Source organism: Hyperolius riggenbachi, chromosome 6 (assembly GCF_040937935.1).
Source record: "Hyperolius riggenbachi isolate aHypRig1 chromosome 6, aHypRig1.pri, whole genome shotgun sequence".
Lineage (NCBI taxonomy): Eukaryota > Metazoa > Chordata > Amphibia > Anura > Hyperoliidae > Hyperolius > Hyperolius riggenbachi.
The window spans coordinates 336,884,436-336,900,214 of NC_090651.1; the positions used below are offsets into that span (position 1 = coordinate 336,884,436).

The following is a 15,779-nucleotide window of genomic DNA, read 5'->3' on the forward strand; positions in this document are numbered from 1 at the left end:
AGACCATGACCCACACTACATGTTAAAGCTGGCGGTAGCATAAACCATACTTCCATTATGATCAATTCGATAGAAAAAGTAGCATGATTAAGGATTTGTACTTTTTGAAAAGCATGCCTATATACCATAGCTGGGATTTGAACCAAGGACCTAGTGTATAGTAGGTATCTGTCTTAACCTCTAGACCATGACCCACACTACATGTTAAAGCTGGCGGTAGCATACACCATACTTCCATTATGATCAATTCGATAGAAAAAGTAGCATGATTAAGGATTTGTACTTTTTGAAAAGCATGCCTATATACCATAGCTGGGATTTGAACCAAGGACCTAGTGTATAGTAGGTATCTGTCTTAACCTCTAGACCATGACCCACACTACATGTTAAAGCTGGCGGTAGCATAAACCATACTTCCATTATGATCAATTCGATAGAAAAAGTAGCATGATTAAGGATTTGTACTTTTTGAAAAGCATGCCTATATACCATAGCTGGGATTTGAACCAAGGACCTAGTGTATAGTAGGTATCTGTCTTAACCTCTAGACCATGACCCACACTACATGCTAAAGCTGGCGGTAGCATAAACCATACTTCCATTATGATCAATTCGATAGAAAAAGTAGCATGATTAAGGATTTGTACTTTTTGAAAAGCATGCCTATATACCATAGCTGGGATTTGAACCAAGGACCTAGTGTATAGTAGGTATCTGTCTTAACCTCTAGACCATGACCCACACTACATGCTAAAGCTGGCGGTAGCATAAACCATACTTCCATTATGATCAATTCGATAGAAAAAGTAGCATGATTAAGGATTTGTACTTTTTGAAAAGCATGCCTATATACCATAGCTGGGATTTGAACCAAGGACCTAGTGTATAGTAGGTATCTGTCTTAACCTCAGAATGGAGCGGTAACGGAATTTCTATATGACGTAATGCGGAATTGTGCCGGAAACGGAAATGGGCTATTCCGACCATGCCTGCTAACCACACCTCCAGAACCTCTGGAATGCAATGGTGTTTCAGCTTGTTAAATCTACAGAGCCAACATGTATACAGACTGTACTGTAACTCTGGGTGTTTTAAGTCCTACCTCAGAGAGCCACATTGATTTATGCCATGTACTGATGAGGATCAATGAATCTGAAACAGTCTGTACTCATGTTGGATTATTGTGGCTCTGTATATTCAACAAGCATATACATCATTTCATTCCAGTGGATCTGAAGGTCTGTTTAGCTTACAGGGACAACAATGAGTGATTTGCATATTTCAGCAGCGATGCATTGTGGGAAACATTACATGCTCACTCCAACCTGAATTATTGCAAATACTTTTTGTTTTAAGGAAGCAAACTTGTGTTTTCTATTGCTGATTGATGAGGTTTGCTTCATTCAACTTTCATCTATAATAAGGTGTGTTCAGTTCAAACACATAGGACTACATCATGGTCTGATCAGTTATTTACTATCTACAGTGGGTTGCAAAAGTATTCGGCCCCCTTGAGGTTTTCCACATTTTGTCACATTACTGCCACAAACATGCATCAATTGTATTGGAATTCCACATGAAAGACCAATACAAAGTGGTGTACACGTGAGAAGTGTAACGAAAATCATACATGATTCCAAACATTTTTTACAAATCAATAACTGCAAAGTGGTGTGTGCATAATTATTCAGCCCCCTTTGGTCTGAGTGCAGTCAGTTGCCCATAGACATTGCCTGATGAGTGCTAATGACTAAATAGAGTGTACCTGTGTGTAATCTAAGGTCAGTACAAATACAGCTGCTCTGTGAGGGCCTCAGAGGTTGTCTAAGAGAATATTGGGAGCAACAACACCGTGAAGTCCAAAGAACACACAAGATAGGTCAGGGATCAAGTTATTGAGAAATTTAAAGCAGGCTTAAGCTACAAAAAGATTTCCAAAGCCTTAACCCATTCGCGTTCCGTCGTTTTCACTTGAGCAATGTTCACCTCCCATGGATTAGCCTATAACTTTATCACTACTTATCACAATGTACTTATCTATATCTTGTTTTTTCTGCCACCAATTAGGCTTTCTTTGGGGGGGGGGGTACATTTTGCTAAGAGCCACTTTACTGTAAATGCATTTTAACAGGAAGAATAAGAAAAAAACTGAAAAAATTCATTATTTCTCAGTTTTCAGCCATTATAGTTTTAAAATAATACATGCCTCCATAATTAAAACTCACGTATTGTATTTGCCCATATGTCCCGGTTATTACAACGTTAAAATTTTGTCACTATCACAATGTTTTTGGGGGGAAATAAAGGTGCATTTTTTCCGTTTTGCATCTATCACTATTTACAAGTTTACTGTAATGATCGCTGCTGCAGCAGCTATTACTGGAAGTAGTAGTGCTGCAGCTCAGGCAGTTCTGATCTATTTCCATGCAAGCTGCATAGATTTGTCTGTCTTTCCCTGCTGTCAGCTTGTGACTGATTATCATTCACCTGTGTGGGAATCTGCATGTCTGCTCCCATTGGATGACCTCAGTATAAAGATCTGCTTCCTGCAGGGTTTCCTTGGGTTTTCATAGCTTCAGCTTAAGCCTGTCTTGCTGTCGCTTTAGCCCCCGATCGTGTTTCTTGTTAATGATACTTTGCTGGTCTTTGCATCATATATTGGTTCATTGCCAATATATATGCATACCAGCACGTTTATTATTTTCCTTGTATTTGTGTTACGTTGATATATCAGTGTTGCTGATATATACGTACACGAACTGTTTATTTCCTGTGTTCAGTTAGTCAGTTTTCCAGCACGTTTTGGTAGTTTGCGCGTACCGTGAACACCCGTGCTGAGCTAGTTATCCTGTTCCTGGTCCTGTTTGTGGATTGCGTTCATCTCTGCGAAGAGATAACGAATCCTTCTGAATCCTGTTCTGTTCCTGTTTGTGGATTGCGTTCATCTCTGCGAAGAGATAACGAATCCTTCTGAATCCTGTTCCCTGTATTACTCCAGTCCTAGTCAGCGTTCCTGCTTATGTCATATATCGGTTCATTGCCGATATATACATATGTTAGTCAGAAGTTACAAATAGTTTCATTGATAGCTGTAATTGTAATACGCTAGGAAAACATACTTATTGTATATTTATCTGTGTTACGTTCATCTATCTTAATCCTGCTATTTTCTGACTGTCCTGTCCTGGCTTTGTGAGGCACGCCATCGCCGCATCGCATTGGCTGCCTCATTCCAGTCTGTCTGGTTTTGGACGCTTGCTGTCGCTAAGTAGCCGCTAGCTAGCAAGCGTTCATTCTGTCTACCTGTCCTGATCTCCTCAGTTCTGGTTTATGCGCTCAGCGCTACTTTGCGCTGAGACGTTATAACGAAAGCATTGTTTGTGGCTGTCAGATCTGCACCGGCTCTGTGCGCCACAATCTCCTATTGGAGTCAGTCCTCCCCTCCACTATACTAGGGATAGCCTGTTTCCTGGTGCTAGTGTGTGTACCTCCTCCACGCCAGCTCATGCGTTGCATGCTGACTGTGGAGAATACACCACCAAGCATTACTTTATGAAAACCCCATTACCAATCCCCATTGTGGGGGGGGATTCCCAGAAAGTATGACACTGTTAATTATGGTTCCTGTTCCTTTAAGAAATTTGAAGAACTTAGCTCTGAAACAGAAAATGAGTTTTTCTCTGAATGTGCCAGGTTCCTGACCAATCCTGATCTCCAAGCGACTCCTGTTTCAACCTGGGCACTCCAACTAAGTTATATTTTGTTTAAAGGGGAATTATTCCAGTGGGCATTTGATGTTCTCAATCATTCCGATTTGAAAGATAGACCGCTGGAATTTCTAGCGTTTGTGATCCATAACTGGTTGCGCATAGATCCATTGCCTTTTCCTCTTAATGAACTCCTGGCAGCAGGCCAATCAGCTGCTCCTTCAATTGCTTGCAAGAATGAGCAGCAAGCAGAAAGTGTTACTGATAATTTTCCTGCAGCTTTGAATAAATCACCAAAAACCGCAAGGTCAAAGGCAAAACGCAAACGTTCTAAGAAACGTGTCCAATCTGCAGAATCGTTATCCTTAGCGACTGAGACCTATAATGAGATTCTGCCATTAACAGATAATGAAATGCAATTGTCTTTCAGGGGAGTTAAATGGACTTATGAAACTACTAATGAACTTTCCTCCCTGGCTAGGGAAAATAAAGATTTTTGTTTAAAAGAATTATCTGAGTATGATTATGAGGAGATATTACAGAGTATTGAACAAATCAACTTATTTGTGAAGCAAGGAAAGTTTGCATACACTACAGTTCAGCACTTGCTACAGGTATTAGAGATTCTTAAGAATAAGGAATCTGCCAATCACCTGCTAATTAACCCAATATATGTCCCTGCCACAATCATATCTGCAAACCATGATCTGCCTGTTAAGTATGCTTGGAATCCTCCATTTGAGAAAGGAGAGATGGAAGCTCTGGTCAATGAATGGAAGAATGATTCAAGTTCATTTTGTCAATTTTACAGTGCAAAAAGTGAAATGGTATTGAATGCATGCATTAAGTCAGCCTATAACCTAATAGAGGCTGGTGTGTGTAGGTATGACTGTGTGGCTCCCTTGATTGATGTGTGGGAACTGATTTTGGATGATTTTTATGTGACTCCGAATTCGCAAATTTGGCGTTCTGACCCGCCTGCTTCAGCACCTTTGGCTGATTCAGCAGGTGATTCGGAGCTCTTTTTGTGTGAAATTGAAGTTCCTGCAATTCCACCCTGTACCATGGATAACTCAGTGTTACTTCCCAGTAAAACAGAAGCCACTGATACATTCTTAACCTTGCCCTGCGCAAATTTCTCAGCAGAGAATCCAGAGGTCCTGCTGACTTCCGAGTCCAGCCTAGCCAGTACTCATGACTCTTTGTTTAGTGAAACAGACACCAGAAAAATCTTGCCTGTCTCTGCAAACACTTCTGCAGAAATTACCTGTGTTAATAAAGTTCAACTCCTGTCTGATCCAGCAGATGCGCAAACATTGTGTCTTGATCTTCCTGTTTCTACACCTCGCTCTAGTTTCGTGAATAGCTCAGAGCATCTGCTATGTGAACCTGAAATCGCAGAATTATTACCTTGTTCAGAAAATTTTCCAATAAATTTGCCCTGTACCATGAATTGTGCAGTAGATCTCTCCAATGAAACTCAGGTCACAGAATCATTATGCTGTCCAGCAGGTGCTTCCATGGTTTTGCCCTGCAATATGGACTGTTCAGTGATCCTGTCCAGTGAAGCTGTGGTCGCAGAGTCTTATGCTTCACCCAGTACTTTGGATACTTTAAACCCTCTAGCAGAGGAGGCTGAAGCACTGCTTACCTCAGTTGGTGTTGCAGTAATATTCACTTGTCTAGCAGCTGTTTTGGAATTACAGTCTGCTCTAATAAAACTTGATGAATTTCTGCCCAGCAAAGCAGAAGCCATTGAAATATTGTCCTCGTCAGCAAGTGTGTCAGATACCTTGTCCTGTACACAGTCTGATTTAACCAATGTTGTTGAGTCCCTCTCCAGTGTTGTAACAGCCGAGGAACTCCAGCCCTGTCCTCTGAATGTTTCAGAAGTCTTGCCCTGTAACATGGATAATTCTGATTCTCTGGTCAAAATAATAGAAATCTCAGAATTTCAGTCCGGTCTGATAAGTGTTCCTGAAACCCAGCCCTGTATCCTGAAAGATTCTGGTTCTCTGGCCACTGTGGCAGAGGTTCCAGAGTCCCCTTCCTGTCCAGGGAATTCCTCAGTTTTGCCTAGTCCAGTGGGGGCTGCTGCAATACTGACTTGTTCTGCAGCGCCTCATGAGCTCCAATCCAGTGTATTAAATGAGTCTCTGTCCAGTCCAGAGGTAGTTGTGGAGTCCCTGTCTGGTTCAGTGCATACATCAGAAGATTTGTCCTGTCTTGTTAGTGCCCCTGAATCTGATTTGTTACTGACTTTGCTGGAATCAGCGAAATCTAAGTCTGATCCAGCATTCTCGTGTAAAAGTCCAGTAGTTGCGAAGTTTAGTCATGATGATTTTTTTTTGGCCAGTCCTGGTTTTGGTCCTGTCTTGGCTGACCCTGAGGCTCACAGTTCCTTGACATGCCCAGAGGTTTCTCTTGTGCCGGTGTGCCCAGATGTTCTTTGTGTGCCAGAATGCCCAAGTGTGTCTAAGGTGTTAGCGTGCTCTGATGCTTCCTTAGTGGGAACACGTTCTGATGTTGCCAGTCTGCCTGCATGCCCAGAGATGGTTCTGGTCCCTGAAAGCCCTGATATTGATGTTTGTCCTTGTGGCCCTGACTCGGGAATTGCCCTAGGTTCCATAGGGGTTCTTGATGGTTCTCCATGTGAGCCTAAGGGGCATTCTGACCTATGGGGATCTCTTTGGAGCTTCAAGGTGTTCTGGGAGGTCTCTGAGAAAACTTGTCCTGGTGCCTTGGACTGGTTCAACAGTGGGTTTTGTGTTGGTAAAGACAGTACCGGTGGGCATTGCAAAGGCTTTGGCGTTTCTGAACGGTTCCTGAAAGGCGGTGGGTATCGCTCAGGGAGTTTCGGAGGGCTTTCTTCTGGAAATCATGGTTCTGATGGGTGTCACACTGGGGCTTGTAGTACTGATGGGCATGGTTCTGTAGGTTCTGGTTCTGATGGGTCCAGTCTTGTGGGGACTGATTCTGGAATTCGGTCTTGCCGGGCTGTCCCGGTCATCATGAATTATCAGTCAGACTGTTTTGTTGGGAATTTCAGTTTTGAAAAGCGTCTGGAATCCGCTTTTAAAGGCGGGGGTACTGTAATGATCGCTGCTGCAGCAGCTATTACTGGAAGTAGTAGTGCTGCAGCTCAGGCAGTTCTGATCTATTTCCATGCAAGCTGCATAGATTTGTCTGTCTTTCCCTGCTGTCAGCTTGTGACTGATTATCATTCACCTGTGTGGGAATCTGCATGTCTGCTCCCATTGGATGACCTCAGTATAAAGATCTGCTTCCTGCAGGGTTTCCTTGGGTTTTCATAGCTTCAGCTTAAGCCTGTCTTGCTGTCGCTTTAGCCCCCGATCGTGTTTCTTGTTAATGATACTTTGCTGGTCTTTGCATCATATATTGGTTCATTGCCAATATATATGCATACCAGCACGTTTATTATTTTCCTTGTATTTGTGTTACGTTGATATATCAGTGTTGCTGATATATACGTACACGAACTGTTTATTTCCTGTGTTCAGTTAGTCAGTTTTCCAGCACGTTTTGGTAGTTTGCGCGTACCGTGAACACCCGTGCTGAGCTAGTTATCCTGTTCCTGGTCCTGTTTGTGGATTGCGTTCATCTCTGCGAAGAGATAACGAATCCTTCTGAATCCTGTTCTGTTCCTGTTTGTGGATTGCGTTCATCTCTGCGAAGAGATAACGAATCCTTCTGAATCCTGTTCCCTGTATTACTCCAGTCCTAGTCAGCGTTCCTGCTTATGTCATATATCGGTTCATTGCCGATATATACATATGTTAGTCAGAAGTTACAAATAGTTTCATTGATAGCTGTAATTGTAATACGCTAGGAAAACATACTTATTGTATATTTATCTGTGTTACGTTCATCTATCTTAATCCTGCTATTTTCTGACTGTCCTGTCCTGGCTTTGTGAGGCACGCCATCGCCGCATCGCATTGGCTGCCTCATTCCAGTCTGTCTGGTTTTGGACGCTTGCTGTCGCTAAGTAGCCGCTAGCTAGCAAGCGTTCATTCTGTCTACCTGTCCTGATCTCCTCAGTTCTGGTTTATGCGCTCAGCGCTACTTTGCGCTGAGACGTTATAACGAAAGCATTGTTTGTGGCTGTCAGATCTGCACCGGCTCTGTGCGCCACAATCTCCTATTGGAGTCAGTCCTCCCCTCCACTATACTAGGGATAGCCTGTTTCCTGGTGCTAGTGTGTGTACCTCCTCCACGCCAGCTCATGCGTTGCATGCTGACTGTGGAGAATACACCACCAAGCCTTACATTTACTAGCTATCCCTATAATAATTCTAAAAGAGAAGAACCATAGGCCAGCCGCACTGGTTAAAATGTCACATAAACATCAAAATAGGCATAACATTCAGAAGAGCATGCACTGCCTTATGGTCCACTATATGCCATTTAGTGCAATGTCCACGAGTATCAAGATGAATATTAGCCTTCTGATCATATCTTCCAACTCAGTCCACCTCAAAAGAAGCAAAAAGACTTCCTCACATAGACCATAGTCACAGTATCCAGAAGAACCATACCATATAAAGGTTCCCATTTGGACTTTAAATAGTTTATACCACAGTTGTGTTCCACCACCAATAGGAACCACTGTCACCTTCTGTGGTAGCTGCCCAGACTCACAGACAGCACCACCAGCATGAGATCCTAATCACTCCTCGTGTCTTCTCATACACTTATCCTCATTTGCATGTTAAAGAAGCAAATCATTTTCATAGCGCAGACTGTAACCTTTAGGGGTGTCCACCATCACCTGGTAGCCCGTAAACAGCGCCATGTGCTTAGAGGGTCACCCAAGATCATACAATGGTGTACCGACCCCCTCACATCCAGGGACTGTGCTCACCAGTGCTGCTCAGATACACCTTTTCAAAATCTGAATTTAATTCGGATCCGGATACCCAGATATCCGGATCCGAATCAGATATCCGAATCCAAACTTATTGGTATCCGAGTAGAATCGGATATCCGAACCCAATATCTGGGAAATCCGGTCGGATTCGGATATCCGGATAGAAAACCAGAAGTGGCCTTTAAAATGCTTTTTAAGGTAAAAAAACCTCTCTCTCTCTCTCTCTCTCTCTCTCTCTCTCTCTCTCTCTCTCTCTCTCTCTCTCTCTCTCTCTCTCTCTCTCTCTCTCTCTCTCTCTCTCTCTCTCTCTCTCTCTCTCTCTCTCTCTCTCTCTCTCTCTCTCTCTCTCTCTCTCTCTCTCTCGGACTGAATGCCTGTGAACTGAATTTTGCCATTGAAGGCCTCTATTTGGGTATCCAAATTAACTATCTGACCTAAAAAACACTACCTAGCATCACAGACAGCCCACAGCGCAAATATGCACAATCCTGGATGTCAACTCTCCTATTGTCCTGAACAACTCCGTATGCCACTATGAACTAAATAAAACTTCCATAGTGTAAAACAATTTATTGAAAAAATTATAAAATGTAGCGCTACTCACAAGCATAAAAAGAATCAAGGGTGTAAAACCATAAGGATGTCTCTTCCTTTGCACTGCAGCACTTCCTGTCCGATTAGCCAATAGCCATGCCATGGGCTAATCGGGCAGGAGAAGATATGATCGGAATGCTTCTATTCATCTTGATACTCGTGGACATTGCACTAAATTGCATATAGTGTGGACTGTAAGGCAGAGCATGGGCTTCTGAATTTTATGCCTAAGGTGATGAATGGACTGCAGGTGCCTCCCGTGGGTTGCCGTGTGCCAGTGACATCACAATGCTTTTTGGTGTTTCCTGATGAAGGTATGGATACGCCAAAATGCATCATGACATCACTGGCACATGGCGACCTGACGGAGGCACCTGCAGTCCATTCACCACCTCGGACGACCACCGCTGTTGGCCATGGGAAAGGGAAAGGCTGCCACCCGAGGACGCACATCAGGGCTTGTCCCCTCGTAAGGCTTATTATACACTACATTCTAGTAAGTGCTGTTTATCCTTGCATACCGTATATTGGCTCAATAAATGATAACACACTACGGAGTATTCCTCCATTTGTTTTTGTACATGGATACATAGAAGGTATATCCAGTAATGATCGTAATTGGCTAATTACGATTCCGCAAAATTTCACGTAAATGTTCGCATTTACGCTTATACGTAATTACAGTTTGTAAATTCAATTTCGTATAGTGATTCGTAATTTCGGCTAAAATTTGGCGTAATTTTCGTGTAATTTCACACCGACTTTGGCAGTGAATAGCAAAGCCATACATACCCATACACGGTAGTGACACCAAAATTGCTACATGTGTTAAGGAGAATAGTGGGTACAAGTCAAAAAAGAATTTAAAAGATCTTGTAATTTTTGAGAAAATCGATTTTAAAAATGCAAAGAATAAATGTTTTTTAAACACAAAAAAAATGACAGTTTGAAAAACATTTTTCTTTGCATATTTAAAATCGATTTTCTCAAAAACTACAAGGTCTTTTTGAAAAAATTTAGTAGCAATAACATGTATGGGGGCTTTGCTATTAACCGCTAAAGTTGGGACTAAATTTTGCAAAATTGTTTGAAAATTACGCGAAAAATGCAAAGTTATGAAATATTACTATTACATACGAAATTAACCACTTTACCCCCGCGCGTACGTATTTCTCCGCCCCTTTTTCCATCCTATAAAAACCAGGGACGGAGAAACACGTACTTTCCGCGTTCCCGACGCTGCCCGCGCTCCCGCTCGTAAACACGCCGCCCGCTCGCCCAGAGATCAATGAACGGGAAAATCCATTCCCGTTCGTTGATCTAAGCCCCGCAATGATCAGCTGCTCTCCTATGGGCAGCGCGATCATTGTGAGAAAAAACTCACGTGTCCAGCCTCCTTATTCTTCCTCCAAGCTTCCGGAAGGAAGCTTGGAGGTCGCATTAAAACAAAAAGTTACTGTGGCCATCTTGTGGCCAAATAGTAAACTACACCCTACACATTTTTCACATACTAATAAATGACTTTTACACATAAAATTAACTCATTACCTCCCACACTCCCCATTTTTTTTGTAATTAAAACAAAATTAAAAAATTTACAATTAAAAAAAATACATAAATAGTTACCTTAGGGACTGAACTTTTTAAATATTTATGTCAAGAGGGTATAACACTGTTACTTTATAAACTATGGGCTTGTAATTAGGGATGGACGCAAAACTGAAAAAAATGCACCTTTATTTCCAAATAAAATATTGGCGCCAAACATTGTGATAGGGACATAATTTAAATGGTTTTATAACCGGGACAAAAGGGCAAATACGTTTCATGGGTTTTAATTACAGTAGCATGCATTATTTAAAAACTATAATGGCCGAAAACTGAAAAATAATTATTTTTTTCCCCACATTTTTCCTATTTTCCCATTAAAACACATTTAGAAAAAAATAATTCTTGGCATAATGTCCCACCTAAAGAAAGCCTAATTGGTGGCGAAAAAAACAAGATATAGTTCATTTCATTGCGATAAGTAATAATAAAGTTATAGACGAATGAATGGAAGGAGCGCTGAAAGGTGAAAATTGCTCTGGTGCTCAGGGGGTAAAACCCCTCAGTGGTGAAGTGGTTAATTACGATTTTCCCTGAAATGTTGCATTACGGTTACGATGTGTAAATGCAAATTTATCCACCACTGGGTATATCTTTTGACATTACCATTATGTTCTCTATCTGTCAATAGCTGATTTTGTGGCATGCTAATATAGTTTTTGCTTTTTTGCTTATGTTGGCTCATGTGTGGTTTAACTAGAGTTGCCTATAGCATGGGTACATTTAGTTTTGCTTTATGTTAATTCGGGCACAAGACATCATTACTGATATTTAAAGTATAAGTATACTCCACAATCTCTATTCCTAAAACTATCCTCCCTCCCTTCTATCTTTTTGCCTAGCACTATCCTTCAGGGCTCAGTTATATTATAGCTAAGACCTGTTTCTCTCCCCTCACATTAAACTCCCATCCCTACTGCTATGTGAGTTTGGCTACACTGTAAGCAAACTCATAACCGATCTGTGTTCCATCCCCGCACCTATCTGACTTTGGCTGCTGTGTAGCCAAACTCATAACCATTCCGTGTGCTGTACTGCTGAGTTTGGCTACAATGTAGGCAAACTCCTAACTTTTGGCTATCTTATAGCTGAGTGCCCCCATCCAAACTAAGTCCCTAGTCTTCCATAATCATAAATTTGCATTGAGATCTATGTTGGTGTTGTGTAGCAACTAAGGATGCTCAACTACGGATCCGGATGAAATCCGAATAGTTGTTATTTGGATTTCATCCGGTTAAATCTGGTTAAATCAAATCACCTGTGCGGGGTGGGTGGGGGAGTCAATCTTACCCATCATAATGTCTTCTTTGGGCCATCCCTCGGCGCCTCCCACGATGCGGTCCAAGCAGCGGTCATGGGAGTACAAACACTTCCTCCTTCCAGGTTGAAGGAGGAAGTGTTTGTAGTCACGTGACATGCGTGATTTAACTGGATGAAATCCGAATAACAACTATTCGGATTTCATCTGGATTTGGAGTTGAGCATCCCTAGTAGCACCAAGCAATGCCAAACCACCCAATTTGTGAAATTGCTTTGGAAGAACTTGCTTAGTTTGGTTTGCTTTAGGAATTTACAATAATTCAGCTTGCAGTGAACATATGTGGTTACCCACAATGCACTGCTGCTGAATATGCAAATTATCTCTTTATGCCCCTGAAAGCCATGGCTTGAAATGGTTCTGTGGGAGAGGGCTTGGAACAGTACAACAGAGTAACCAAGCAACTTGGGGTGACCCAAAACCACAAGTAGAGTATAGGGGACTAAAAGAGACTGAAAAGCCCTCCTACTAAAACGCAATGCTTTGTTTGGTTTGCCTACTTAAAACAGAAGGAATTTACAATAATTCAGCTTTAACAGATAAAGACAAAAAAAAAACAGAGAGCCTAATATAGTGTAGTAAGCAAAACAAGGGGTTGGAAATGAAAAGTATATAATGTATATACTCACAAACGTGGGTCACCTTCTAGGTAACCACTGTATAGGCAGGTGAGGAGATTAGACCTGTCCTCACTCAGGATTAAAAGTCGCTCTCTGTAGATAAGGAAATAAGGGGCAACACCCCTCCACCAGGGGTGGATATTGGTAATATAAGAGGGAACAGAGGCGCCAGCAGGATAAAAGGTTCTAAAAGGCTTAAAATCCCTCAGGAGGTGGTGGTGGACTCGCCTCCCCGAAGCAGACAAGATACCGTCAGTTTTATGACAACAGGTTTATTAATATACTCCATATATATTAATAAACCTGTTGTCATAAAACTGACGGTATCTGGTCTGCTTCGGGGAGGCGAGTCCACCACCACCTCCTGAGGGATTTTAAGTCTTTTAGAACCTTTTATCCTGCTGGCGCCTCTGTTCACTCTTATGTTCAGCTTTAACAGATGTTCACTTAACACTGAATTATTGTAAATTCCCTCTGTTTTAAGAAGGCAAACTAAACTAAGCATTGCGTTTTAGTAGGAGGGCTTTTTGGTCTCTTTTAGTCCCCTATACTCTCCTTGTGGTTTGGGTCACCCCGAGCTGCTTGGTTACTTTGGAAGAACTTTATTTCACCTTGCCAAATAGCAGTAGACTCAGCCAGACTACCCATGCTGACACCCGAGCTTATGATAATCCTGCAAAATTGTCCTATTCAGTAATATCACAAACATCTTTCAGGCATCCACTAAATATGATATTTCCAGTCAGGGGCATAACTAGAAATCACTAAACCTTTGTATGATTCGTTATCAGTGGTTGAGTAGATGCAGTCATTAGAACAATTCTGCAGAGAGCAGAACGTTTTTTATCTCATTGCCCTTAGTTTTCAGTCTTTCAGGACAGGGCCCCCTGTGGCTTTTGGTAGGGATGATCGGAAAGAGCAAATTGCATTCCGCCAGAAATCGCGGATTCCGTCAGCGTTAAATTCCGTCGCTATGAAAATGATTTGTACGAAATTCCGTGGAATTCCGGATTCCGCCGGGAAAAATTAAAATAATCACAAAAGTAACCTTGTTTATCCTATATGGTCGCCCATAGACCCTATTAACTGTTCCCTTAGTACCGAGCACTAGACCTGGGTTCAATTCCCGGCCAATGTGAGTTGGCTTTTGACATGCTACAAATCCTTAAGCAAGCTAATTTTTCTCTTGGATATATCATAATGGTACATGCTAGGCTGGCTTCAGCATGTAGCATTGTAGTGTGTTGTGTTGGTGGTATAATGGTTAGGATAGCAGTCTACAGAGCGGTAGGCCTGGGTTCTATTCCTGGCCCATGTGAGTTATCTTTTGACATGCTACAAATCCTTAAGCAAGCTCATTTTTCTCTTGGATATAACATAATGGTACATGCTAGGCTGGCTTCAGCATGTAGTGTTGGTGGTGGTATAGTGGTGAAGTGAGCTACCTACCACGCACTCAGACCTGGGTTCAATTCCCAGCCAAGGTATGTAAGCTGGCTTTTGAAATACTAGAATTCCCTGGAAGATGAGACCCTCCGGGAGGAGGAAGGGAGACAGGTTATCAGGCAGAAATTAGTTAGGTGGGGAAATAAATTAGAATTCCGTAAAATTCCGCGGAATTTAAAAATTTTCTGCTGAATTCCGTTTTAACAGCTATAGCAATTCCGTTCCCTCATATCGGAACCGGAATCACCAAATTCCGTCCAGAATCGCGGAATTTACTATTCCGCGGAATCCAGCGACCATCCCTAGCTTCTGGTCCCCCTGCGGCTGCATCCCTTGCAGGGTCTATTGTTAACCCCATGTTTCCAGTGATGTTTCACCTATGTATATGAGATTTTCATCATGAATGTGAGATTTCCATGTAAAGATCAGTCCAGGGACATTGAGAAAGAGGTGGCACCCCAGTCTGAGATGATACTTTAACTGATATGATTATTTTTACTGTATTTTATTTATATAGCGCCAACAACTTCCATAGCGCTGTACATCGTACAAAACAATTTGGGGTACATATATGCATGAGAAGTTCATGCTGACCCTTTCCAAACTACTCTGTAATGTTTACCTGTTGTTGTCTTAACCTGCATGTGACGACACATGTTCTTCTTGCCTGTACATTGAATGGTATCTGAAGTATTGCACCAGGTTGAGTTACCAGAATTGCAGGTCCGGCACACCACCCCATTGGGATATGAGCACTCGGATGATGCTAAGATGGAAAAAGAGCAAGAATATGACAGGATATGACAAACTTGCATCTGTAATTTAGTAAACATATCTCTGTAATGAAGGATACAGAAGTCAACACCTATTTAGTAAGGAGACCTTAGGCAATACTTCCTAATAGTGCTACTGCCTACTGAGTGCGCTCTAGTGCCTGCAGCGATGGTGTGTTGAGTCCGCCCGTTATGACGGTATCAGATTTTTATTATATTTATGGTCCAGTAAAACAAATGAACTTACCACCATCAATAACCTGGTGCAACGTTCTGGCTATACAAAGGCCTATGCCTTGGTGTGACATTTCAACTACACAATGGCCTCAATTCATAAAGCATAACCGCATGCATTATCGCCCAAGCGGTAAGTTACTGCATGGTATGTTTTTGTTAGTGTATTCATAAAATTTAACGCATGTTTACCGCATGTTTACTGCATGCGGTAATAGTGCGGTAACGGTGCGGTAATGTAAACGTTGTTTGTGTCGGTAAAGTGAATGATGTGTATTCATGGAAAAAAAGGGGGGATTAAGGAAGCAATAAATAACAGCTTGTTATCGCCAGCAAAGACCTGGCGAGTTTGCTCTACACAGTAGCATTTTAGGTGATAAATGGAGCCCTTTCAGCTTAAAGAGACTCCGTAACAAAAATTGCATCCTGTTTTTTATCATCCTACAAGTTCAAAAAGCTATTCTAATGTGTTCTGGCTTACTGCAGCACTTTATACTATCACTGTCTCTGTAATAAATCAATGATTAAAAACAATGGTGCATGAGCCAGCCTGGGGCCCCGGGAACTCTCACTGCCCGGGGCCCCAGA

The 15,779-nt window shown here is 42.0% G+C and overlaps 1 protein-coding gene across 1 annotated transcript in view; it reads right to left on the bottom strand.

The window, feature by feature from the left end:
* The window catches only part of LOC137522942 (uncharacterized), a 35,724-nt gene that overhangs the window by 3,445 nt on the left and 16,500 nt on the right, over positions 1 to 15,779 (bottom strand). Inside the window, exon 4 of the mRNA XM_068243101.1 lies at positions 14,807 to 14,950. Coding sequence (XP_068099202.1) covers positions 14,807 to 14,950 — 144 coding nt within the window. The remainder of the gene's footprint in view (positions 1 to 14,806; positions 14,951 to 15,779) is intronic.